A 26,174-nucleotide genomic window follows, 5' to 3' on the forward strand; every position below is an offset into this window, starting at 1 on the left:
TATCAAAACCACAGATAAAAGAATTTGCTCAAAAAAGGTTACGATACGTTACAAAATTGAGCAACACTTTAAAGTTAATAGATACAAAATAGGCGATATACTAATAAAGAGAAATAATATTTGTACAAACTAACCTTAGTAGCCGTTATACCTTAACTACGAGTACTTATATTATGCATATCTTTGGCGAATACACTGCTTACGGTACCTTTGTTAAAATTATTACCATTAAAAACGTACGAAACGTCGTTGTAAATTCTCACAAAATTCACTATTTTTAATACTGAATAAAAACTGGTACCATTCGCTTTACAACTAGCCTAACTAAGCGCTGTTCAACCAATGCAATACTTTTTAATTTGCACGTGTAGAATACATGATAACGCGAACATTTCAACATTAAAATGTCTAACTCATAGCTTCAAAACTAAAATTACACTCATTTAATATAACGCACCGATCTGTCTTTTGCATCACTTTTTAAGAAGAATATTTTTGAAGTTATACTTCTGTAGGCGCGTTATGAAAAATTGATTTTGTGTTACGATGCGCGCGCACCGTGACGCAAAATTAACAGAATGAAGTTGCCCCCGGAAGATGCTACGGCATTGGACATAATTTAAAAACAACATTCGAATAAATTTCATTCATTAATGTAAGAGAATAATAATAAATATTTATTAATTTTTTAAATGTAAACTGAACTTTATTGACTATAATGACTTCCAGTCTTTGATTATTTAATTGTAATTAATTATTTGCATTCAATCAAAAAATATTTTTAATAATGCCAAAGAAGTATAACTTCTTACGCGCGTACATAAGTATACGCACCCTTTTTTATGAATTTAGAAGAAAAATATTAGTTTTTATGAATTCGCAACGGACTTAACTTTTAACGAAGCTCAAACAAATTGTCATACAATCCTTGTTATTGATGTTTTGTGGTGATATTCTATCTACTGAGCATATTAAGCATTGGAAGAACAAACACTGGAGTAAAGATCGCGAAAATTACAGAAAATATTGTCCAAATATTAAATAGGCCATTGGAAATAGAATAAATGCCAAAACGTGGTGATTTTCGCAATCTCACCCGCTTAGAACTAAATAGTGTTAGATTTGTCAGAACCTAACCTAACAATTGGCAGTTTTGCACCTCAACAACGCAAACCAATTCACATTCTACAATTACGGTGGAATGCGCTTAGAATAGTTAAGTTATATACAATTAGGTCCACGCTATATCTAATTAAAAATCGGCTAGAACCGAGTAATTTGTAAAAAAAGTGCATTATCATTCATCAATAAATACTCAAAAGATTAAAAGTCACACAAAGCCTATTCATTATGAGATAATTCCTATTTATATACAATGACTACTTTAGGCTCCGAGCCTCTACGCGCCAGACTACTTTACATACATTACATATTACGCTTAAATGCCAATATTTGCACTAAACTTTGTCAAACGTGTTACAACGTTATTCAGCCGAATGTTGTAAATTTAGCTAAATCGATTATTCTAGATTTATATTGAGCTAATTACTCATGAGAAATCGAAATAAATTGAGTAACATTATCGTTAACGGGAAATTAACGCCTTAAATCAGTCGTTAAGTGTACACAGCCATAGTCTGATCCTTCAGACTTTTGATCGAGACACAAAAGTAAAATCACTCGATAGCCTTTACTTATACTCTTACATCTATGTCCAGCATAGAGAAAAAGCTATTCGTAAAGACGCTTTCACAAAGGTTCATATTGAGAATCGGTAATCAATTTGTACGTTAGGTGCGTACTCTCGTACGTATGTACGTTCGAGTACGGATCACTTCGCAAGTCATAAACGAAACCACTTTTTCGGTTAAGGTACTAAGTAACGAACTGAAACATCCCACAACGGATCGTTTATCTAACCAAAGTTTTGTATTTACGATCCGTCAAACCTCATCGCCATACGTGCAGGCGTGCACGCAAGTCCGTACCTTCGTACCTCGCTGGTCCTACAACTCGGTGACCGCGTAGAGATCTCTCTGGTCGTGTCGTTCCGGGCGTCGTCTGTGGGCGTTGTTGTGGGGTTGTCTTCTGGGGCGTTGGAGGCTGCGGTACTCTAACGCCGCGGCGGAGAGCGGTTGCGGATCTGTGCGGCGTTGGGGTCGCACCGTGGCGTATTTGTCGTTAGCGGGCGGTGCGTGAGCGGGCGGTTCCGGCGAGAAGGTGTGGAGGGCGGGCGGCGGCGCAGGGGGGCGAGGACGCGGCGCTCGGGGTCCGAACGACGCGTACTTGGGGTCGAAGCGATTCAGGCTGCCCGTGCGGCTCGCCTGACCTGCAATACATATACAATAAATGTATTTAAAGACGAAACCCGTAATATGTACTAGAAACAAAAAATTACAGCCCCTAACTGCAGACGATCAACTATCTTATTTAATTGAACTGACATTAACATTATATTCGAACAATAATAATTAATACATATGTTAAAAATAAAATATTGATTGATAAGCGAATAATACAGTTTAGCTTTCTCTAAACCGCCACGTGTACGAAGTATGCGTCGAACGAGTTATCCTGCATTACCTAAAGTACGTACGAACTACGGCAAAAAAATGTTTACCTAGGAAGGCGCACAGATGTATAATAAACTACCTACAGATATAAAAAATATTACTTCTATCAATTCATTCAAATCGAAGCTAAGTGAATATGTTAGACAGAATTACTTTTAAATTCATTTCTTATAATTACTTTTAATTCATATTTCTTTGTTTACTTTTATTTTTAAATTTATTGCATGTACGGCTATATTTTATTGTGATTATTTTAAGAACGACTACAATGTTATGTTATCTAGAGTATTATTTTCATGTAAGTGACATTTTTTGTCTTTTTTGAGAAATAAAGTCTTTAAACCTATAAAGACGAAATTCCGTCGAATTTACTTCTCAATCTATATTATAAAGTTGTGTTTGTTTATAACGCACTCAATTGAAAAAGTACTGGATCGCTTCGAAAAGTTCACATTCTGAAAATCAATTTGATTGATTTTATTCAAAAATTATAAAATCCATATTTACTCGAATTTTTTAAAATAAAACAACGTTATTGATGTCTCAATAAAAATTGTATACTGGCTGACGTAATCCAGAGACATTTGTGTGATATGTGTTGATTGTTGACGAAATATTATAGAATTTACGATGTCATAGTTATGATTTTAAATTCGTGGTAATGAGCATTTCACAAACTACATTTTAAACAATCTTGCCTAATTCGTAAGAAAGTATTGAATTGGATTGGATTTAAAACTTTAACCATTCATTAGAATAAACTTGATAGTAATCATTGTTCTAAACATCTACCCCGAATGTTAGATTTAAGAAAAAGAAACAGAATATATAAACACGCTGAACACATGTTAAGACGCTTCATTTCAATATTTAAGCTTATTTGAAAGCAAAGTCAACAATTTGTTTATGTAAAATCTTGAATTGTTTTATACAGTAGACATTAAATGTTTTGTTCCACGAATATATAAACCACGGAAAAATATCTGGTCAAACTCAAAATATCTTTATTCAGATAGGTAAACAAGTTCACTTATGAACGTCAAAAATAAGTTAAATTAATTGTAAATTTACATTTACTGCCAGTTCGCAAGTCAAGGACGTAGAGCGGGTAAGAATAACTGGTAAGAAACTTTCCGCCACTCTTTTTAATCACTGTATCTTATAACACAGGGATGTCCCTAGTTTGGGGACCAGCGTCCGTATGGTCTACCATATTACTGTTTTTTTATTGAAGTGAAACTTCTTTAGAGTCGTTGTGATTTCAAACTGGATGCAACGGAAAAAGCGACAGTAAAAAGAGACGGACACATAAATTAATAGGATTTGGCGTGAGAGAGAGTGAGATAGGAGGCATTATACAGTGTATAAACTTTAAATTAGTGTGTATTTGAACATTTTCTGAAATAAAAAAACAGATTTGATGAAAATTAAATAAGTAAGTCAAGTAAGTAGTTTAATTATAAAATTAGATTATTTATCAATTTTATTTACAAATAATTAGTTATAGAAACTTTTTGAAGTGACAACTTCGTACTACACTTAATTAAAAGTTTATACACTGTATAATGCTTCCTATCTCATTTTCTCCCACGTTGGATCTTGTGCATTTATTTCAAACTTTTATTATTTTAGTTTTTACCAAATTAAAGGTTGATATTAAAGTTATAAATAAAAATTTAACATTAAAATATTTTTTTTTTTTAAAGAAAAGATCCTACTAGATAGAGAAAAAGTCTAATTTACATATTTTAATTATAAAAACTTTGTTTTTGAAGGTTTCACTTCTACCACGTGTGAATTGGACACATGATTTTTTATTATATTCTCACCAGCATTGTGTTCGGGCGCGCCGCCGGGCCGTTCTCAGTAGAAGTCATTACTCTCAAGCGTCTTGCACTGCTTGCTGAGGGTGGCGTATTTGCCGTTGTGAGGGGCTCGGCCCAGAGTATGGGCACCGCCCAAACCCAAACCGCCCGCCCTTTCCACCCCGCCCACACCACCGCTGTTACGGCCTAGCGTTGCACTGCCTGATATACGCGACCTGCACAATAGCATAGACCTTTATTTATTACATCAATTTGTGTCGATAAAATTCTATATGAAGAGTTTTTTTACATCAACGAAACACGTATATGATAAAAATGTGAAACAAAGTGGTATTTTTATTTGTATCTTTCAAAAATTCTTCGATAAGAACCTATCTATGGGTCGAATCCGGCTCGAAGGACCAAATAAAAAAGTAGAATAAGTGTGATCTAAATAGTATGTAACGTTTCTTTCTATATAAACAAGTCTCTATAGCTCCTGAATATATGCAGACCTTACTATGTTACACTTCACATAAAGTAAGTTTAAATTACATAATATTCTTATTAAATAGATTCAGCAATGAGACTTACTGTGAACTATGTCTATTAAAAAAATCCAATACATTTTTGACACACGGGAGTAAAACTTAGCGTCGTTTCTACATGTATTTTGTATTATCAGTGCTAAGCAGAAAAATACAGTCTCAGCTCGTACATATATTAACATACAGTAGTACTAAATGCATGGAAGTGAACGTCACCTGGGTCGTTCTCGATCAGGTCTGTCGTTGAGGTCCATCAGTTGCACGGCAGCGCTGTACGAAGGCGGCTTTCCATTAGGGAATGGTGCTGGGCGGGGGAGAGTCCGAGTACCGGCCCCGCCTAAGAACGGAGCCTGTTCCTCACCGGTAGGAGCGCGTCTGTGGATTTAAGTATTTTATTAAAATTGTTTTTAATATAGAACAATTAATTCATAAAAAGACCGGCAACGCACCCACTATAATGGGTGTCCATGGGCTGCGATGACTGCCCTTTTTGGGCGTCCCGTAGGCTCGATTGCCTATAAAAAAAATACAATAATATGTTAACCAATTTTGTTTTGCATTTTATTTGAGATATATTTTCATCTGCGTTCTATGATTTTTTTATATCCTGACAATTTGTTCTTTAATATACAGTATAAACTCTTTATAACTCAAGGCCACGAGCATTGTTTTTCGTTATAGAGAGGTTTCGTTATATTATGGAGCGAAGAGAAAAATATATCAATTACAATCATTTCTAATTGTATTACTATCAATAGGTAAATTTTCTAAACACAGGTATATTCTGTTAACTTTGCCTGACGTCTTTTGATAAGCCAAAATTTTTTGAGTATATTGTGCATCTTGGGATGTGATGGAATAATCTTTATGAAACAGTAAGAATTTTTCTACAACAATCTAAGAATCTAATCTAACAATCATTGCACACGTGTTGATGCAATTAACAATAACAAAGGCGAGACGGCTGTTAATGACCTCAGGTGTCTTTCTTAGAAATTTCGGCACCTCAAAAGTTTAGTTTTGTAAGCTGATTATAAAATTACACTTAAGTATGTTGTTGATATCTAAATATGAAATATTTCTTCGTAATAGACAATGGTTGTTGCGTTATAAATGTTGTTACTTAATGTTAGTGTATTGTGTTAAACCAAACAATGTAAACCTTTTTTTTACGTTATAGAGAGTGTATCGTTATAACGAATGACGTTATAAAGAGCTCACATTGTATTTGTATCACAATGCAAATAGTCTGATCAAAATTAAGATGTTTATAATATAAGATAAATTATTAAACTTATATTTTTATTTATTTATATCAACACTTCACATTTTCCTGAAGGGGCAGACAGAGACAACGAATGACCACTTGCTACGGTACTGACATACCTGTCTCGCTTCATCCACTTGACATTTACCATACACGCTCGTCGGTTATGGGTAATTTGGACTGATCCCTTTTCCACATCCTGGACCCTTTCTATACTTATAATATTATACTCACTTAGTGTTGATATATATCCAAGCGTGAGAGTCGACTAGAACAATAGCGGTGAATAGGATTCCTGCCACTATCGCTGCTAGCAGCTGAAGGGTCAGTGCCTGTAAAGTAAATTTTAAATAAACAATTTATTAACTGCTTTGAAATTAAAAAAAAAACGACGGGTTCATCGGGAGTGCCGGCAGAAGTGAAAACTTGAATATTGACGTTGTGCATTTTTGATATTTTGGAATGGTTAGGGAATAATTTTGCACGCATTGTTTTAATTATCAGTATAAAAGTACTATCGTGGTAGAATACAATATTTATTTATTGCGCTATCGTACACAAACATGACAATTTATATTACATTAAATACGCTACGCCAGCTGTCTACTCTCCATCCGTCTTACGAATTTTCGATCAGGTCACGTGTCCTGACGCGAGTTTAACATTTTTTATCCATTCAAAAAAACCAAAAAAAGCTGCTAAAGAAGTTTTCACTTCAAAAACAGACCTGGGACTTACGATCTGCGTAAAATGAAAAATCTTACTTCACAATATGTAAGTATATATTTTTTTATACGCTTTGTCTATAAGATATTTGATTGACCTTCATGTACATAATAGACATTTTTTCACGAAATACCTGCAGACCAGCATCACAAGCTGCGCGTGCGGCGGTGACGAAATAGGTACGAGCCATGCGACATTCCAGAGCCGAGCTCAAAGAGACAAGAGCACGCTCTGCTTCCCCTGTACCAGCTCCGAGCGCACCCAAGGCTGGTTGCAGACCTACAAACACGATATTTCCCATCAATTTCTTTCTCATAAAATCTCCAAATTATCACGCGTCTAAGGAATATTCAAATATAAAAAAAATATTAAAAGTGGGCTGTATCATTATTTTGTCTTCGTTCAGGTTTAGCCAAATTTGATCTCCTATTAAAGCTTCCGCTTTGGTCACTATTGTTTTAAAAATGTAAAGGCATGTTTGTTTTCCTTTCACATTTACTTTTATTTATTTATTTCCCACATAATTATTATATTTTTACAGCTATTAATAATACGATGGAACTACACAATAATACCTACACCGATACAATTTAAAATATATCCAAATATATAAAAACTATATATATATATATATCTTATAACTAATAATATTATTACCCGCTATATATCGCAATCTGAAGACGAATATAATGTAACTTTTCGGCGAACGTCTTTTAGTGTTTTTCAGAATATGAATATAAAAAAATTGCTTTTATTTCGAAGAAGTTCCTTAAATTATATAAAAGTAATATTTTCATACAATAGAAGTTGTGGTCGACCACTAGACAAATTAATATTTCTCAAATAATAAAAAAATATTGAAAATGGTATACGCCACTTATGAATTTCCCGTTAAGAACACTCAATTTTTAATACCATCTAAGTTATCTCAATACTATTAGTATTACCATCTTATGGTCAACTAACCAGGGTCATTGAATAGTTCCGGAGCGCCTCTAGAGAGAATAGCGAGGGCCTGCCTTACGGCCACCACCGCGCGTTGTGCGTTCCTCAGTTCCGCTGTTAGCACGTTCTCACGAGACACCTTGCACGAAAGGTAGTAGTGGACCATCTGAAAAGGTTTTTCATATTCTATCAGGACTTTTTCACTCACTTCATAATAACACACCCCTTTATCTGTACAGATTCATCTTGATCACAATGTATGTATGTATGTATGTATGTAATTAAAATGGGACCATTAATTGCTATGGAATATTGATTTCATTATTGTGATCCATAAATACCAGGGTTGCATAACTATTACGGATATTAAAATACAACATTCAAAATTTCGTGGTTAATTCACAATATTAGAGACAATTAATCAAAATGTATATATTAGTAACTGTGTACACTTATGAACGTCAATATTTAAAGAAAGGAAGGAAGATCTAAATATACATCTAAAACCAATTCCCAAATCAAAGGAATAGAGCTGCCAAGAAGAGCTGGCAAGAAACTCTCTACCTATGTTTTAATTCGTCAAGTTTTTGATTTACAAAAAATAAAAGATCAGGCAATTATTAGCAACTTCTGTTTTCATTCAGTTCTTCCATTTATATGAAAAGTACGTATATGAACGTATACGTTATACATACGTCAAGTGGTAGACGATGCGGTGCGTATAATGCAACAGCACGAGCGGGTTCTTGGCAGGCGTCGGCCGCCGCTACAGATCCCGCTACCAAAGCCGCACCCGCTGCCCAGCACGCTACTAGTGCACCCAGCGCACATACCTAGTTTAATTAAACGTTTTGTTAAAAATCACTTAAAGAAAGTTTACGAGCACAAAAGTGATAACGGAAAGAGAAGTACTGATATCGGAATTATATTTCATCACCTCTTCATTAGAATTGCATTATTGTCTAAGTTTTAAGGGTGTGAATTCGGATTCCGGGTGCATTAATTATTTTTATATATGTTCATTTAATATATATGTTTATATGTATAGTGAATCAAAACGGGGAAATCATATAAGATCAGAGTAGATTAGACCACCTATTAAGAAAAAATATCATAGAACCAGAAGTCAGAAGCTAAGACCAGGGGGTGATTTTCTTATTTCGTGATTACGTCAACAATAATTATTTACTTTTTTCCACATATTACCCACACATTGTCTATGCTTGTAAACGAAATGCATTTTTGAGGATTCCTACAAAATATAAATACGTTTATGTACTATTGTCTATTATTTTTGAGAGCTTTGCTTACTTTTACTACCAAGAGGAGTGGGGGGGAGTAAATTGCAGTAAATCTGCTTACGTATTACTTGAACGGTCCCATAAGAAAAATCATAATAACACATAAGTAGTATATTACTTACACAAAGCGAGAGCAAAGCAGGTCGCGACCGTCTAGCAGCAGCCGCAAGAAGTGCGACGCAAACGGCGCCACCGCAGCACCATCCCGCCATTCCTCCCGCCCAACGAGCTGCCTCCCACACCCAGACACGCTGAAATTATTAATTTATTGGATATCAGACATTATTTTCACAAAATGTTCAGGGGGATAAATGGGCACTTTAAATGTTAAAAAATCTTATATTCACTGGGTACAAAAAATAATTAAAAGCTAAAAAGCGCGAACGCTGGTTTTTAACCGTCTATTTATACTATATTTGCAGTACATATATGTTCTAAATATGAAAATTTTGATAAACATAACGAACGAATATATAGGTCGGTTATCGAAAGCTGGCGGGTTCACAGTACTCACACTAATGCAATTTCACATACAGTGTGTTTTCAAAGTATGATTTTTTGCCTAGTTATATATTTTAGTCCACTCTGGTTTTAGTAAGGTTGGGTGGGTTGTAAATAAATAAAAATGTGTCAAATACATATAAATATTATGTGTATACGAGGGTGGATCCAAAAGTTCTAAGCCAGACCAAGAACGTGAAAGAGTAGTTCGTGTAAAATTTTACATTTTTCGACATACGCTCCATCTAGCCATGACTTTGTTGGTCGACAAAACGACCTTAGCCGTTTTCGGAGTAGGTGATCCAGATATTTTCCATTGTTTGGACTGTTGCTTTGATTCAGGAGTATGGTGGTGAACCCAGCTTTCAACAAATCAAAAAAAAAAATATTGGTTGTTTGTAAAGTAGGTTTACGATCGAGATGTTTAGGTGATAACGTCTTATTGGTGATATAAGTTTTTGGGAAGTAAGGAATTAATGAGGATAACAATTTTTTCAAATTTTAAATTACTCGACTTACTTACTTATTCGACTATGATATACATTTTTCTTCATACATTCACGGAATGACTGGCAGCGCTCGAGATGAGACGGGAGATCGGTCGTATCGTATCGATCGTAAATAAATAAATTATTCATTAATTTTATATGAATTACGGCAACCTCAGAGATGGTGTTAGGGACATGGAATAATCGAAGTTTGTGCCATATCTATTATGACAATTTTGAACCGCAAACTTTGTTGGTGATTAGCGAAGAAGATAAATAGCGCTTTACGATAAGTAGGTACTAAAAAATCTTACCAAAAGTTTACAAAAAAAAAATAGATACCTTCATAAAAGAATCAAGGTTCAGCGCAGCCAGCGGGCGCCGCAAGTTATCGGCTGCGGAGGCAGCAGCACTAGCGTTATTTCTCAGCGCTGACAGTGCTCGTAACAGCGTACCAAGCGCTGTTTGATTTGCAACGGGTGCGTCTAATGCGTCCGCAAGACGGGCCAATGGCGCACGCGCTCGTGATCCCATCGCTTCTTCTAGTATACTTGACTGGAATTGGATATAACGTATGAATATTACTAAAGTTATTGGTATATCCATATAGTATAGCATACAAAAAATCATTAATTACAATAACAATCGCTGAGCTCATTATGTGCACGACTCAAAAACATATTCATGGCGCACACGCACGGAAACCAATCGCCTATTATAATGTACTCGGAATATATGAACATCTGTTAATGACTGAATAGAATTAGTTTTGATATAATAGCGTAAATAGACTTTTAAAACAATATTGGCATACTATCAAGATATGGGCACCAAATATAAAACATTTTATATTACAATATAAGATAATGCGTATTTCTCTTCGAGTTATAAATCATTACATACATGCCATGCCATGAAGTATTTAATAAAAAAATACTTTTTGTTACGACCACAAACCTAGGACAGACCCTTTAACAACAATACTTATAGAGTAAGATCCCAGAGCGTTCTGACATAACTTATTTTCACATGGATGAAACCTTCACGAATTAGTAACGTCTAGTATACTTTAAATACCTGCCTACTTGTGGAGCTTGCCCTGTGACACCTGGGCAGGTGTCACAGGGCAACCAGGTGAGAAAGGTAACTAAAATTATGAGTTATCTAACTTAAATTTGTATGGCTGAATTTTATATATATTTTGTAGAATATTATTCTAAACTAGAATTATAACGTGTCAGACACTTTTCATGGACCAGAGCTTTTGTCAGACGCTTTAAAGCTCGACAAAAAATTAATGAACTTTACTTATTTTTTCATGTCTGACTTTTAAATATATTATTCAAGTAACTACTACAAAGTTATATTTCATCAGTCAGACAAATTCGAGTGACCAAACATCCCCTAAACACAAAATTATTCAGCCGGGAGTGCGAGCGCGAGAGCACTATGCGCATGCGTTTCAGAGTAAAAAATTGAAATGTATTGAAAATACTTATTAATTTCAATCCAAGATTTTTGCATCCTTATTTCAGTAAGATCTCTTATTAAAAAAAAAAGATTTAAAAAGATTCAACCCAGTCAAAATGTATATCTATATATTTGTCAAGTTGAATCTTTTTTAATCTCTTTGAGCCATTTATTAAATGCTTCTAATTTTACACAAAACTGCGGCTGAATCGGCATAATACCTGATTCTTAACAGTGTTGACAAGAGCGGCGAGCTGGTTTCCAGCCTGGATACTCTGAAGCATGGCGTTGTGAAGGTCGTCGTTGCCGAAGAGGCCCATGCCGATTGCGCCGCAGCACAGAATCGACAGTATCATCAGTGATATCTGAAATATTTAATAATATATTGACTTCAAGTGAAAAAAAAAGAGTGTGTGTACTTATATACACGCGTTATAAGTTATACTTCTTTGGCGTATGGACAAAACATAACTAAAATGCAGTAGTGATTAACGATAAATATTAAAATTAATCAATAAAATTATTATTAGTAAATACTATCACCGTCGTATATGAAATTGATTTAATAAAAACACCAAAATAATATTTATTTATTCACACTGTGTAATTGTACTGTTACGAATCACGTGTTCTAAATATGAAAATTCTAGAAAATACAACTTGAACATAGTTATACTTGAACTAACTTCATACTGATAATTTTGTGTCACGGTGCGCGCACATCGTAAAATTTCACTCTCATCAATTTTTCATAACGCGCCTAAAGAAGTATAACTTCAAAAATTATTACAAATTTTAACGACAGCTTTAGGTCAACCTTTTTAGGTCAGGGCCTCAGATTTATGTATCTGTTTCATGATCATTGGTTTATCTAATAGGCAAGTTGGTGATCAGCCTTCTGTGCCTGACGCACGCCCTCGACTTTTTTGGGTCTAAGGCAAGTCGGTTTCCTCACGATGTTGTCCTTCACCGGTCGAATGTTAAATGCGCACATAGAAAGAAAGTTCATTGGTGCACAGCCGGATCGAACCTACGACCTCAGGTATGAGAGTCGCACGCTGAAGCCACCAGGCCAACACTGCTCTAATAATGAAATCATAATCACCATCAGGAAGTTGGAATTACTGACTAAATACCAGTGGCGCTACAAAGTTTTAGGTCTGGGCCTCAGATTTCTGTAACTTTATTTTTTTTGATAAGTAGGTGGCACATATGTCGTCGTCTTTTATCGACATACCGGCTTCACGATGTTTCTATACACCGTAGAAGCATGTGTCAAATGAGCACTTAGAAAAGTCTATTCATGATTCGAACGCATGAGTCAAGCTAACATTGGAACTATAATATCGTAACAGATTAACTGTATTAATAACTGAAACGTAGATCAAAGAAATATTTGAAAATAATTGGTATCGTTATAATTTAAATTTTTCATCTGACTTCAAAGATTCTGCTGATGCTTCGTTTTAAAAGTTATTAATAGCCAATAACTTTTCGTATTACATCTGAAAGAACGTTAGTCAAGTTAATTGACCCAGAATAAATGAATCGTTTTCTCTTTGTTCTGAAAAATTATGCAGTTGGATAATAAAACCTGGATAATTAATTGATTGACACCTAATTTTATTCTTAGCAGTTTATTGCCATTTTTCATAAAAAACTGGACTGTGGACTATTGTATACTGTATGTAACTACAACCGTCTCTTTTCAACACAGTGTAATTACTATTTGAGAGAAAGATACGAAACTTTTAGAATGAAGCGGTATATCTGAAACTTCTATAGCTTTCACAGATAATTAGTAATACGGCATCTCACAAAGGTTTGATAGGTTTTGAAGAAATAAATTGTTCATAATACTCTAATCACCAGTTTGTGGCGCGTATTGAATAAATAATTGTCCTGGTGGTAATATGTCCATATTAACACTTAATAACACTTAAATTTTAATGCCTAACAGATGGCGTTAATATATCGGAATTATATAAAAATGTGTCTTAGCTTGTTGGGACTGATTAAATGCATTTTAGATTTTTAGAAAATTACTCGCATTAAAAACAAAAATGCCTTATATGAGAAAAATATTGAAATATAAACTAAAATGTCTAAGGATTGCATTTTCAAAAAGCATTTTTACCTAAGGCGATCGGACACATTAGCATTACACATTATATGTCCAGAATTTAGGCGAAAAATTCACTCTTATTGGAACGAAGTTCCTTATCGCGCGTTGTGAAAGGGGGCTAGACGGAAAAAATTCTTACGAAAAGTTGTCACGACACTTTTTTGCTATTTGCAATTGCACCGGTTCTCGTCCGATCACCAAAGTTAAGCAACGCCGGGCGAGGTCAGTACTTGGATGGGTGACCGCCTGGAAACACCTCGTGATGTTGGCTTTTTTTTTTTCTTTTCGTTGGGACAAGAAATTAAATATTTTTTTGGAATCTCTTAACTAAATTAGTCGTAGTAAACGTACACCAGAATCCCTGTACAATAAATTCGGGGTCCCTAGTTTCCTTGCAAAATGCAATACCTTTAAAAAATAAATTAATCGAAAGGAACTTCGTTCCGTCCGGGTGTCCCTTGACACCTCTCAAGTTTTTATTAACTATGTGATATTCCAACGCATTTCATTTCGTTAACACATGTGTAAACTTAATTACGCCGCTGTGGGAACCACTTGATTATTAAAGCAGATAAACAGGGCCATACTTGAACGTATATTTTATATTTTTTTAATATTAAAATCTAAGTGTGTAAAACACTTACGTCGTTTCAATTAATTATGATCAAATTCAGATGAACATTTTACATACATAACAAAATTCTATATCTATGACAAGCAATTTAAAAGGAATTTATTCACAAAGTGTTAACTTGAACTCTTATATTATATTTACCAATTGCTATACATAAACATAAACATTGTGTAGAATATCGCAGCAAAAGAATTACTTAGAAAAAAAAACATTTTTATTTTCCTTAGATTTCGATGTTCTTTAACGCTTATAAATGCAAAGGATCCTTTGAGGACACTAAGACTCATTCAGAATCGAAAGTTGACAAAAAACCCATACGTTTTTGATATACGGAAGTCACTGCCAAGTCTCGAATCTCATCCTAAGCTATATATAGTTGATTAGTGAACATCACTTAGCGAATAACAATATGCGGTTCATACATGATTCGTTTAATGGGCGTTCAAAGCTTGCTTTTAAAATACTTTACACCAGAATTCCTAACATCTTAATTGTTTTAAAAGCACATATAGAAACACTTAACAAAGTATTTATGTTAGCATTGTTGCTTCTATATTTCGAAGAAACTACGAATGTTCCTTTAAGATAACTAGCCTTCTAGGTGACGCGACCACACTTCCAGGATATAAAACATACCACATATTGGCAAATATTTAGTTATTATTTTGAATTTCCTTTAAAATTCCTTTAGTAGCTTAGCATAGAAGCATAATTTAAATAATTTTAGTCTTTATTGCATTTCTCAACTGGAATTTCTTCAAAGGCTATAGGTATAGACAAAATAAATCTAATATATAAAATTCTCGTGTCACAATAAAAATAGATACAATACTTAATTTACGGGGTGACCTTTTTAGGGTTGACCCTTTACGATCAACCCCTATTTTTATTTGTTAATTTAAAACTTATGACTTGAACTCAGAGGTAAACCTCTACAATATAGATAACAATTTACAAAACAACCTAAAAAGTTTTCATGTCGGAAAATCGAACAGTCTTCGGGGTAGCATATCAAAATGATCCATGTTGGTATGTACTAAAGAGGTAGGGTAAGTAAAATCACATTTAGGAGAAACGAAGTTCGCGGGGGCAGTTAGTCTATATATATAAAAATGAAACCCGTTTTCCGTTGTCACGACATAACATGAAAACGGCTTGACCGATTTGTCTGATTTTTTTTTTAATAATATTCCTTGAAGTACGAGGATGGTTCTTACGGAGAGAAAAATTAAAAAAAATGAGTAAAACCGTTTAAAACAACACTTTTCTAAATTCCCATACAAAAAATTCGTAATAATACTTAAAAGGCAATTTGAACTTTAATACCATATCATAAAGTTCAAGTGTTAGTGGAGGGGTTCCGGGAAGGTAAAGTTTTATTTTTTGACATAATGTACGAGTAGCAGAATAAGTATTTATAAAAATAAAGAATCGATTGTTAGGCGAAACGATGTTCGCCAGGCCAGCTAGTAGGTAATAAAAACGTTATAGTACCTTGAGCGCAGTGATGCTTTTGGGCGGTCGTTGCTTCCGATCGCAGCATCTCGTGAGCAAGTAAATGAGCAGCACTGTAAGTGTGAGGACTAGCCACGCGCCGGGAATTGAACCCAAGATTCCGAGACTCTGAAATGTAACAATCAAATGTTTTATATTGAGGAAATACAAATACATGTATGCAAGAATTCATTACTCTTTCTCTCGGGTCTCTGGCAGAATGACGTGGAACACGTCTGCTCCACAGCATAATGCTGAGCCACGACCAGCTGCAAACACAACACACACACATTAGGGAGCGTTTAAGTATTACGTAACGAATTTTGGTTTTCTTTTGTAAAACGTTACGATGCGAGGTTTGAATAACGCGTTATTGTTAATATTATCTTCGACTTTCCAGTACTTTACACCACATAATGGTAACTTTTAGGTATAAAGAGTCACTATAGTCACTGTTGCAATATTTAAAGTAATAGTGATGCGTTCAGTTCTTGTTCAATCAGATGAATGAACAATGAGTGTGAATAGTTAATAATTTCAAACAATAAAAGAATAATATTTCTATTACAAAACTGTATAAAAGTGCTCTGATATAAGTTAGGTACTAGTACTATGTAACTACAATCAGTTTTTTGACGTCTTATTACAAAACGCGGCGCGGCGACTAGTGCCATCACCGATCATTAATTCACGGGTTTTTACTTTGTCACAACACTATTTTTATTTTATTAAAAACTGACAACACCGTAAACGTCAGTTGACTTCGTCTAATTAAAAATACGACTATAAGTGGTCACAAAACGCGTGACGTAATACTTGAACGCTCCCTTAAGGCCGATTTACATTATCTTAGTGTTTAGGAGAGTGCTTTAGTACAACTTGAAAGGAAAGTTCTTTAGCGTAGCGTTTACATGTTTCAACTAAAGTACTATCCTAAAGCACTCTCCTAAACACTAAGATAATGTAAATCGGCCTTTACACACATTTTCTTTTTGATTATTATTATTATTTTGTGTATGTCGTTCATAATAAAAGTTATGTCTATGTCATTATTATAAGTAAACAGTATTTAATGTGATTTTTCGTATTAGACGATATTATAAGTTACGACTATGTGTTTTTGTTTTGTTGACTGAATGAAGTTTGTACCTGATTTGCCCGCTGATACAAGTAAAAACAATTACCTCTAGGTAGATAGGGGAGTTTGGCGCAAAGGTATCGTTGACCCGATGCAACGTGACGTTGATGTGAGGCAGCGAGTGCAGCAGCCGCGACAGCCGCGGCGGGACGTACTCCTCGGATACGCCCACGCCACCCATCGCGGTTTATCTCTGAACCACTATGACATTGCATTATTAATATAGAGCTGGAAAATAGACGGAAAATAAAGACTAGAATATTCTTCCCCTACGTAAAAAAGTTACGTTTTGCTGGTAAAGCTTGATAAATTTTAACTACGGTGTCAGCACAGAGCAGAACATAGAAAATAGACAGAATAGGGCCAAATGGTCATCTTAGTGCTGAAATGGAATCCACATTACAAGAGATTGCTTACAATTCAGCAGGAAATATCGATGATACAGTTCATTTGGAGTCTTCACTGTTCAGTCCAGAATACAAATTACAAGTTTAAAAAAGATTACGACGAAATATTTCTATTATTTTGAATTTCCGCGTTCATCTGGGCCGAATAGTGAATTGTGCGTTCCCAAATATAACTCCGTCTTAACATCTTGAGATATAAACATTTTCAATTAATCATTTAAGTCCAATTTATAACGAAATCTACAGCTATAATTTATTTTATACATATATATAATGAACTACCTATACGATGGCAAAAGTGCATAGATAGCAATGATACATACTTTGAATATCTTCTAATATATAAAATTCTCGTGTCACAGTTTTCGTTGCCATACTCCTCCGAAACGGCTTGACCGATTTTGATGAAATTTTTTGTGCTTATCCGGTATCTATGAGAATCGGCCAACATCTATTTTTCATCCCCCTAAATGTTAGGGGTAGTCCACCCCTAAATTTTTTTTTTTATTTTTTTGACAAAAATTTTATTTGTTATTTTTGTATTTTGTATGTATTTTTTAATGCTGTATTAAAAAATACATACAACCCCTAATTTTCACCCCTCTACGATCAACCCCTATTTTTTTATTATAAATGATAAACATGGCAAAACGACGTTTGCCGGATCAGCTAGTATATTATATATATATATATTCTACTGAAAAAATTCTACTTTTTTTAACTAATATTTTTCGCGCTTGTCATACTTACCACAAAGATAAATTCCTCTTTGACTTATGAAGCCATATTTGCCGCAACAGCTGGCACCATAACCCTATCGGGAGCACATCTGCAACAATACAGCGTTATTAATAGCTAATTAAAAGCAAATTAAATAAAACTCTCCAGTTTTATTGTGTGTGGCGTATCTATTTATAAAAACCTGCAAGCTTCCACATTCATTTCACACAATCCCTATTTTAACTTTACTAGTTAGTTAGCTTTCGTACCATGAAATGAATACATCGAAATTGATTTGTTTTTGACGTGACAACGTCTTATAATTCGATGGAGCCGGCTGCACGCACGAAAAAACATGACTCATGCGGCGTTACCTCGCTCTGAGGCGTTACCTCGCCCTGAGACGTTCCATTTAAAATTGACATAATAATTGTATTTATGCGTACAAATAAATGTAACTTGATCAATTCAATTGTGATTTCCATTTACCTCCTTCTCTATATCCATACAAAATACCTATCAAACAAATATTTTTTTTTTTTTTTAATTGCAACCATCCCATCAATATTTTTTATGACGTTGTCACGTCAACTATCGTCAGTAAACCGACTTTACAGACAACCGATTTTTTTACATAGGATTTTACGCTTACGCTAATAGCCTATCAGTTACTCGATCAGGAAGATCTGTGGCTGAGAAGGCTCTTTTATATCTGCCTTTCAATAAATTTAAGAAATGTATTAAAGAAAAGCTGTGTAAAAAGGCTTACTATAAAGTCAACGATTATCTAGTTGATAAAAGGGCCTGGGACTAGTGCTAGACAGGCTACTTCTAATTAATTTGCGATATTTGTTTTAAATAAGTGTTGTTTGATGATTTGCTGTTTTAAAAGAGTACCGAGAGTTTTTTACGCCGGCTTTTTCTCTCGGCCTACACCCTCTGTCTTCTTTGCCGATGAGTAGGGATGCCGACAAATTCAAATTTAATGACGTGGAATAAGTGATACATGTATCTTATGTTCCATAATAATCATATTTTATTTTATTAAAAAAAAAAAAAAAAAAGAAGCTAGACAGCAGGAGAGTGTCACATCTCCCCTGCTGCCGTATGCCCTATTAGATTAAACTAGGTCTGGTGGGCTTGGAGTCTCCCACCGGGCGACAACTACTCTGGAGAAATCCACATGAGAATTTCTATTACATGACGCCATGTGGATTCTTAGGTATTGCCGATAACAGACAATTATTATTCAGTCAGTTGTCGTTTTACAGAATAGCGGAGATGAATGAGTACACACTTATATTTGTCTTATTAACATTATATAAAAACAGTTTTAACGGGATATAGTTGCGTTTAAATAACAATTTAATTAAAATAAACTTTCGAACTAACTGGATTAGCTATACAGCTCTCATGGTCATGCAATGATAATCTTTTAAATTTAACTATACGTAACATTAACTGAGAAAAAACAAATTAATAAATATTATTACAGCGTATTTCTAAACTTTACATTATTAGCTTTGGTAAACGTGCAATTTTACCCACGGCTGTGTATTCACTGGCAATGCACCAATGGTATTTGTTTATATGTGGCAATTAACACTAGCTGGTACTATCAAGGAAAAAAAATTAAAACCAGAATGCAACGAAAGGTGTGTTTTAAAGTGAAACTTCTTTAGACGCATGAGGGTAAAACTTTTACGGCTGAAACGCAATAACAATAATCGAATTATCACGAAGATGTGCAGCGTTTTTGTCGAAGAAAAGGGAGAGAGCGATTGAGACCGATTGAGAGAGTGAGAAGGGTGAATTACCTTATAGAAATTCTATTTTTAAAATTAAAATTTCGTAAAGAGAACTTACGAAATATTAGTATTTTATATTTTGTGCAATATAATTTATTGAAATCTCAAATGACAAATTGTAAATTAAAATGCCACATGTTTTATTATCGAAGAAATAAATTAAAATATTTAGATTATAATTTTTTATTAATTTACGACACTTTTAATATTTTAATGACAATTAAATCCATTAAATTCCTAACATATCTCCCTGTTTAAGTCTCTGAAATCTAAAGTTTTAAATTTTTATAAATATGAACAAGACTTAAAAATTAGTTTGCCTTGCAAACATTTTTTTTTTAAGCAAATCGCACCGACGAATGATCGATCTCACGAATCTAAAGTAACAAATACATAGATGTATAGTATTAGAGCTATCTTAATCTTGTGTTGCATAAACAACCTAATTCACAAGCCATATGTGTATTCAAATTAATCCCGAGTTACTTACAGCACCTGCTGTACTTCGTAATCTGATCACACAGCACGCAGCTCTGCGCGTGTCTTGAATTATTTGATTTAGGTTTACTTTATTTTGCTAAAATAATTAATAGGAAGATACGGATCGGGTGATTGGGAAATCAGTTGGTGTTTGTGTCCCGCGATGCGCTAACTTTCCGCCACTCCCTTGTTTAATGCTCAAGAAGTTTGCCGGTATCTGTATTAAGGTGAAAATACTTTAAACGGGAAATAATTAAGATAAATTAAAGCAATACTTATTAATATATTACTTTCAGGTTCTTTACGGAATTCACATTAAAAACATGTTGTTTTTTTTTATTTAGGAAATCTTTAATCTAAAACCTCTGCGCGTCTCATGACTCCGAGTAAAAATGAAATAAAGGTCGTAACCATGGCAACGAATGTTGTACTAGACTGTTGACCAATCACAGTCAAACGCAACGCTTAATCGTTTCCGTTTATATTCTCACCCTTAACTCCTTTTTCCGGAATTAAAATATCTCTGTAAACTAATCTAATCTTATTTTAAATTTCAACCCGTTAAAATAAATAGATAGTCACACTTCCAATACTAAAAAGCTTTTAAAACGTTTCACACATACTAAATCAAGTCATGCATACGAATCTAGACCATCGGAAGACCTAACACGAACCGGTGGAACCTGTTATCTATTCTAAGACTTGTAAAAGTAGATTTTGCCTCGATAAGGAAGTGTAGGCCAACCCTGTAATGTATTTAATAACTAGAAGCATACTGGTGATTCACGAAAAGGTAATGTTTTCATTTTACTGCATACACATTGGCACTACAGCCAATTTTTCGACCTTTCGTACCTACGTCTTTCACTTAACTAAAATTTGCTTTAAAGAGCTGTTAAATAATGTTTTTTGTAACTTTGACGTATTCGATAGTGCTCAAACGGATTGAGATACTATTTTGAATATTTGTATGGAAGCCCGCATTCATTTAAAAATCAATTTTCCTTTAGTTTCTATCATTTATGAAGCTATGTATTTTTTTATCTTCGTATTTGTTATGTTTGCCTTATTGTAATACTAGCTGACCCGGCTAACTTCGTTCCGCCTTAATAATAATATCGTTGTTACTTTAGTTAAATTTATTTTAGGATTTCATTACGGTGATAACTTTTTTTGCAAATAGAGAAATGTTTTATTGCTTGCCATTGCAAAAGAAGAATGGCAGTTTTACACATTAGGCCTCTTCTCTCTAACGCCAATATTGCGATACTGCATGTTAAAGCACTTTCTGCTTTACAACATTTTTTGATGAGGTAACACATGTTTTCGATCAAGATCAAAGCCTGGTTATGCATCTCCTCATTTACCTCAAGTTCGGAATTTCTTGAAGTGACACGAATTCGACGTAAAATGATGCGTAGTTTTGTCAACAAATGTCACCACATGCCGTGTGCATTCGTAAAATTAATTAATTTATTTATTGTTATTCGATAACTTATCCGATATTTTATTACTTATTCTGCTATTCGGAGTGGAGAAAAATCCATCAAAAAAGACGTAACTAACATCGGTCCAGCCGATCTCGAGTTATAAGTGTTGTAACAAACACGACTTTCTTTTATATATATAGATTAAATCTTGTATTTTATATTTCTTAATTACCAATGTGCCGAGCGTTGGCAAGCTTTTGTTAATAAATTAATACAGGCCTAAGACTTAGCGTTAAGCGTGGTGTCACGTGTGTCATATCCAATACGTTTTTGACATTCGCAACATGACAGTTGACAGTCGTGAGGTATTTTTCTATAGAGCAAATAATTGCACATAGAAAGCAAGCCGCAGTGAAAAATCTTAATAATATTAGTTTAATAGTAGTAACTCTAGTAATTAATGCGAATAATAATTTATTTAAAATTATAAATAGCTTTGCTCATCCTATCTATAACGTTTAATCGTATTTCCCGGAAGGACCGTTCATGATGAATCATAATCACCCATTATCTAGATCAAAGCTCGCCAAACAAAACGAGTCTGTTTAAATAACCTCTCAATTTTATATCCGATATAAGTCGCTTGATCGATTATCGGATCGAATGGGTATTAAAATGTTGGGTCGACCTGATTCTTTTGATACATAATTGATGGTTCAGGGTATACTTGTATAGAATATAATAACTACAATGACAAGATAAAAAGCTTATACATTAGTTCCCTTTCCCTTATAATTTTCTAATTGTTATATAAAACACATTTGTTAGACGTGTGTCAGACGGGTGAAGATGGATGGAATGATGAGAGTAAAGAAGCGAAAATGGAACAGAGTCGTGGTGCCCACGAAGTGGTAAACGAAAGATTGGCAGGCAGGAAGATGAGAGGACGATAGAAAAAAAGTAGCAAGTCCAATGCGGATTCGAACCGCTAGAGAACGCTAAGATCGCAAAAAATTAGAAGCCTTTGTGGAAAGACAATCTGTAAATACATAACCGTATGCCGAAAGATATTAAGTATAGATAGAGACTGAATATTATATCACTTTAGGCACATTTACTTTATATTTAATAATAATAAATAATAAAAACTTTATTTATGACAAAAGGGTTATGACAGAATTCATATATCGATAGTCCCTACAGTAGGGAGGTGTTGTGGCCTTGTGTTGTGGGTATTATTTAGCATGTAAGTTAAGCAGCATTAAAGGCTTTTTAATTTAATTTAATTTATGTATCACAGAGAATCCAGTACCCACACTAGAGAAACAGGAACAACGTTTTCGTTTTTTATTAAAATTTATATTATTCGATTGAATTTTATCAATATTATTAAAACCCCGAAGCCATGATAAAATTTCCGCTATAAGCAGTTCAAACAACACAGTTAAACTCAATTTCCTGTTGAATCTCCTAATGAAATGCTTTTGATTATAAAATGACTTTGAATAAACAAAAAACTCCATTAGCGTTGTTTAACTAAGGCATGATTTAACTAGTGACCCTTTTCGGATCGCACCTGCTTTAGTAACTCGTTATTAAGGCAGCGCAAGATAAAAGCTGTTTGTGAGAAAAGCCTTGAACTGTTACATACAAAAGAAATTTAGGAGAGATTCAATTGTAAGTTATACAAAAACCTTAAAAACATCTATGGTCTTTGGTCTTTATCATCGGTTAAAACTATGAAAAATACCCACCTCGCTATATAGCTATAAAATTTTAAGAGTACCCTCAATTTCTAAAAAATTAAAAGTTAATTTTGCATGACATGCTCACGGACACTATAGCAAATGTATGTCACGGTACAATACTTTACATAAGTACACAAGTAAAGCGATAAGTTTTTTGACAACCGGAAAGTATCAAAACAATTTGTATAGTTTACTACAGGTCTACGTTCCACAACTGAGCGCACCACCGCTATGTGGAACCAGCTGCCCACTGGAAGTATTTCCGAACCAATTCGACTTATGGTCCTTCAAGAAAATAACACCAACTCTTAAAAGGCCGGAAACGCACTCGCGAGCACTCTGGCATTAATTGTGTCCATGGGCGGCGGTATGACTCAACATCAGACGAGCCTCCTGCCCATTTACAGTTTTATAAAAAGAATTATATTCCAACGTGTTCCAAATATGCATCTTCAATTTTTCATACAAAAAACTATTCTTACTTCATTACTATAGCTTTTATATTTTACTCTAAGACTTTTTGCACTGCACTGAGCATTAGAAAACATCAACAATTTTAAACGTTTTTTATGGGACAGGAGGCAAACAAACAGTGTCACTTTGAATAAACTGACGCTGCACATGGACACCTGCAACGCCGGAGGCTAGCGAGTGTGTTGGCGACCATTTAGAGAACGGTGTGTTATCCTTTCCAATACGACATTAGATAACTGGCGATCTTTTAGAATGATCTTATAATTAGTAACAAAGTACAGACAGTAGAAGTCAAAGTCTACGCCCATTGAAACTACGAGACGTCAACGACATAGTATTTTAACATAATACAAAAGTACCTCAGTATAGATTGAATAGATCACCGTAACAGTTTTGTAAGCATCGCCTATTGTTACCTATTTGGTGTTGCTGACACAATTCGTTTGTGCTTCAAGATAAACATTATTCAATTGAATCTATACGAAATAAACATAACGGAAAATCATTGTCGGTTGACTATCTATGTAAACAGGGAAATATATACGCAATTGTAATATTTTTTTTTTATAGAACGGGGGGCAAACGGGCAGGAGGCTCACTTGATGTTAAGTGATACCGCCGCCCATGGACACTCTCAATGCCAGAGGGCTCGCGAGTGCGTTGCCGGCCTTTTAATAATAGGTACGCTCTTCTCTTGAAGGACCCTAAGTCGAATTGGTTCGGAAATACTTATGTGGGCAGCTGGTTCCACATAGTGGTGGTGCGCGGCAAAAACTGCCTTGAAAAACGCTCAGTTGTGGATTTTTTTGATAGGACTGTAATGTTGACGAATATGACATTGAAATCATTGACTTAACTTGTTATTTGGTGATTACGTCAACAGTAATTATTTTTTACACATATTACCCACACATTATCTATGCTTGAAAACTAAATGAATTTTCGAGGATTCCTACAAAAATTAATACGTTCTTTTATTTTTAGAGCTTTGCTTACTTTTGCTGACAAGAGGGGGGGGGGATAAATTGCAGTATATCTTGAGTATTGCTTACGTCATATTTGAGCGGCCCCTTACTGTCCTACCCCTAGATGGGACATAGGGCGTCCACAGTGAGTCTACATCGCGTTCGGTCTTGAGCCTCGTATTTCAACTCGCTCAAAGTCTTTCCGGTTATACGAACTTTCAGTTTGTAAAACAGGCATTTTTTTTCCACACTCTTAAGCTCTCTTTGCAGAGCAGTGTTGGCCTAGAGGCTTCAGCGTGCGACTCTCATCCCTGAGGTCGTAGGTTCGATCCCCAGCTGTGCACCGACTTTCTTCCTATGTGCGCATTTTATATTTGCTCGAACAGTCAAGGAAAACATCGTGAGGAAACCGGCTTGCCTTATATAGAAAACGTTGGAGGCGTGTCAAGCTGAACACCAACTTGGCTATTAGATTAGCAAATGATCATGAAACAGATACAATCTGAGGTCCAGACCTAAAAGGCAGCGCCACTGATTTATTTATTAAACTCTCTGTAGAGAAAGGTATTACCACCACCGATGCTTCGATGAGTTAAAATAACATAAACCTTTAACAGGAGTTCCAGGTTCCCACGAACAATTGAAAGACAATCCTATGCCTTGGGAGGATGCGCCCAATCAAACGGGTTGGCACACTTGGCTAATAGAATAATCTGCATACTAGACGCCCCATTACACACGAATATCCTTCCCCTATCTGTGACTCAGCCTTGAACCGGTTATTGCACTACAAGCCTGAACTATTCAAATGAGAATTGCCGAAATTTCTAGAAATACATTAGTTGCTAAGCGTTATTGCTTTCAATACGTTTGGGCTACTTAGTTAAAGAATTATAATAGCAATATTTTGTATATTTTGTTTCTACATGTAATTTTTAGGTCTGGGCCTCAGATTTCTGTATGTATTACATGATTATTTGTCAATTTAATAGGCAAGTAGATAATTCTGTGCCTGACACACTACGTCGCCTTTTTGGGTCTAAGGCAAGCCGGTTTCCTCACGATGTTTTCCTTCACCGATTGAGCGGTCCATTTGAAAGAAAGTCCATTGGTGATGACCAGGGATG

General features: G+C 34.7%; 1 protein-coding gene across 2 annotated transcripts in view; it reads right to left on the reverse strand.

Moving 5' to 3' along the window:
- Nucleotides 1-772: 772 nt before the first annotated feature.
- The window catches only part of LOC125049491 (protein tweety), a 70,445-nt gene continuing 45,043 nt past the window's right edge, over nucleotides 773-26,174 (reverse strand). Inside the window, exons 3-16 of one of the 2 annotated variants that reach the window (XM_047648827.1) lie at nucleotides 18,173-18,251; nucleotides 17,062-17,216; nucleotides 15,878-16,006; nucleotides 11,846-11,989; nucleotides 10,497-10,709; nucleotides 9,288-9,416; nucleotides 8,560-8,697; nucleotides 7,886-8,030; nucleotides 7,053-7,198; nucleotides 6,428-6,525; nucleotides 5,376-5,441; nucleotides 5,143-5,301; nucleotides 4,403-4,614; nucleotides 773-2,329 (exon numbers count right to left, since the gene is read on the reverse strand). In XM_047648827.1, coding sequence (XP_047504783.1) covers nucleotides 4,437-4,614; nucleotides 5,143-5,301; nucleotides 5,376-5,441; nucleotides 6,428-6,525; nucleotides 7,053-7,198; nucleotides 7,886-8,030; nucleotides 8,560-8,697; nucleotides 9,288-9,416; nucleotides 10,497-10,709; nucleotides 11,846-11,989; nucleotides 15,878-16,006; nucleotides 17,062-17,196 — 1,680 coding nt within the window. In that variant the 5' untranslated portion in view covers nucleotides 17,197-17,216; nucleotides 18,173-18,251 and the 3' untranslated portion in view covers nucleotides 773-2,329; nucleotides 4,403-4,436. The remainder of the gene's footprint in view (nucleotides 2,330-4,402; nucleotides 4,615-5,142; nucleotides 5,302-5,375; nucleotides 5,442-6,427; nucleotides 6,526-7,052; nucleotides 7,199-7,885; nucleotides 8,031-8,559; nucleotides 8,698-9,287; nucleotides 9,417-10,496; nucleotides 10,710-11,845; nucleotides 11,990-15,877; nucleotides 16,007-17,061; nucleotides 17,217-18,172; nucleotides 18,252-26,174) is intronic. The other variant, XM_047648828.1, reaches the window with a different exon arrangement.

Source organism: Pieris napi, chromosome 5, assembly GCF_905475465.1.
Source record: "Pieris napi chromosome 5, ilPieNapi1.2, whole genome shotgun sequence".
Lineage (NCBI taxonomy): Eukaryota > Metazoa > Arthropoda > Insecta > Lepidoptera > Pieridae > Pieris > Pieris napi.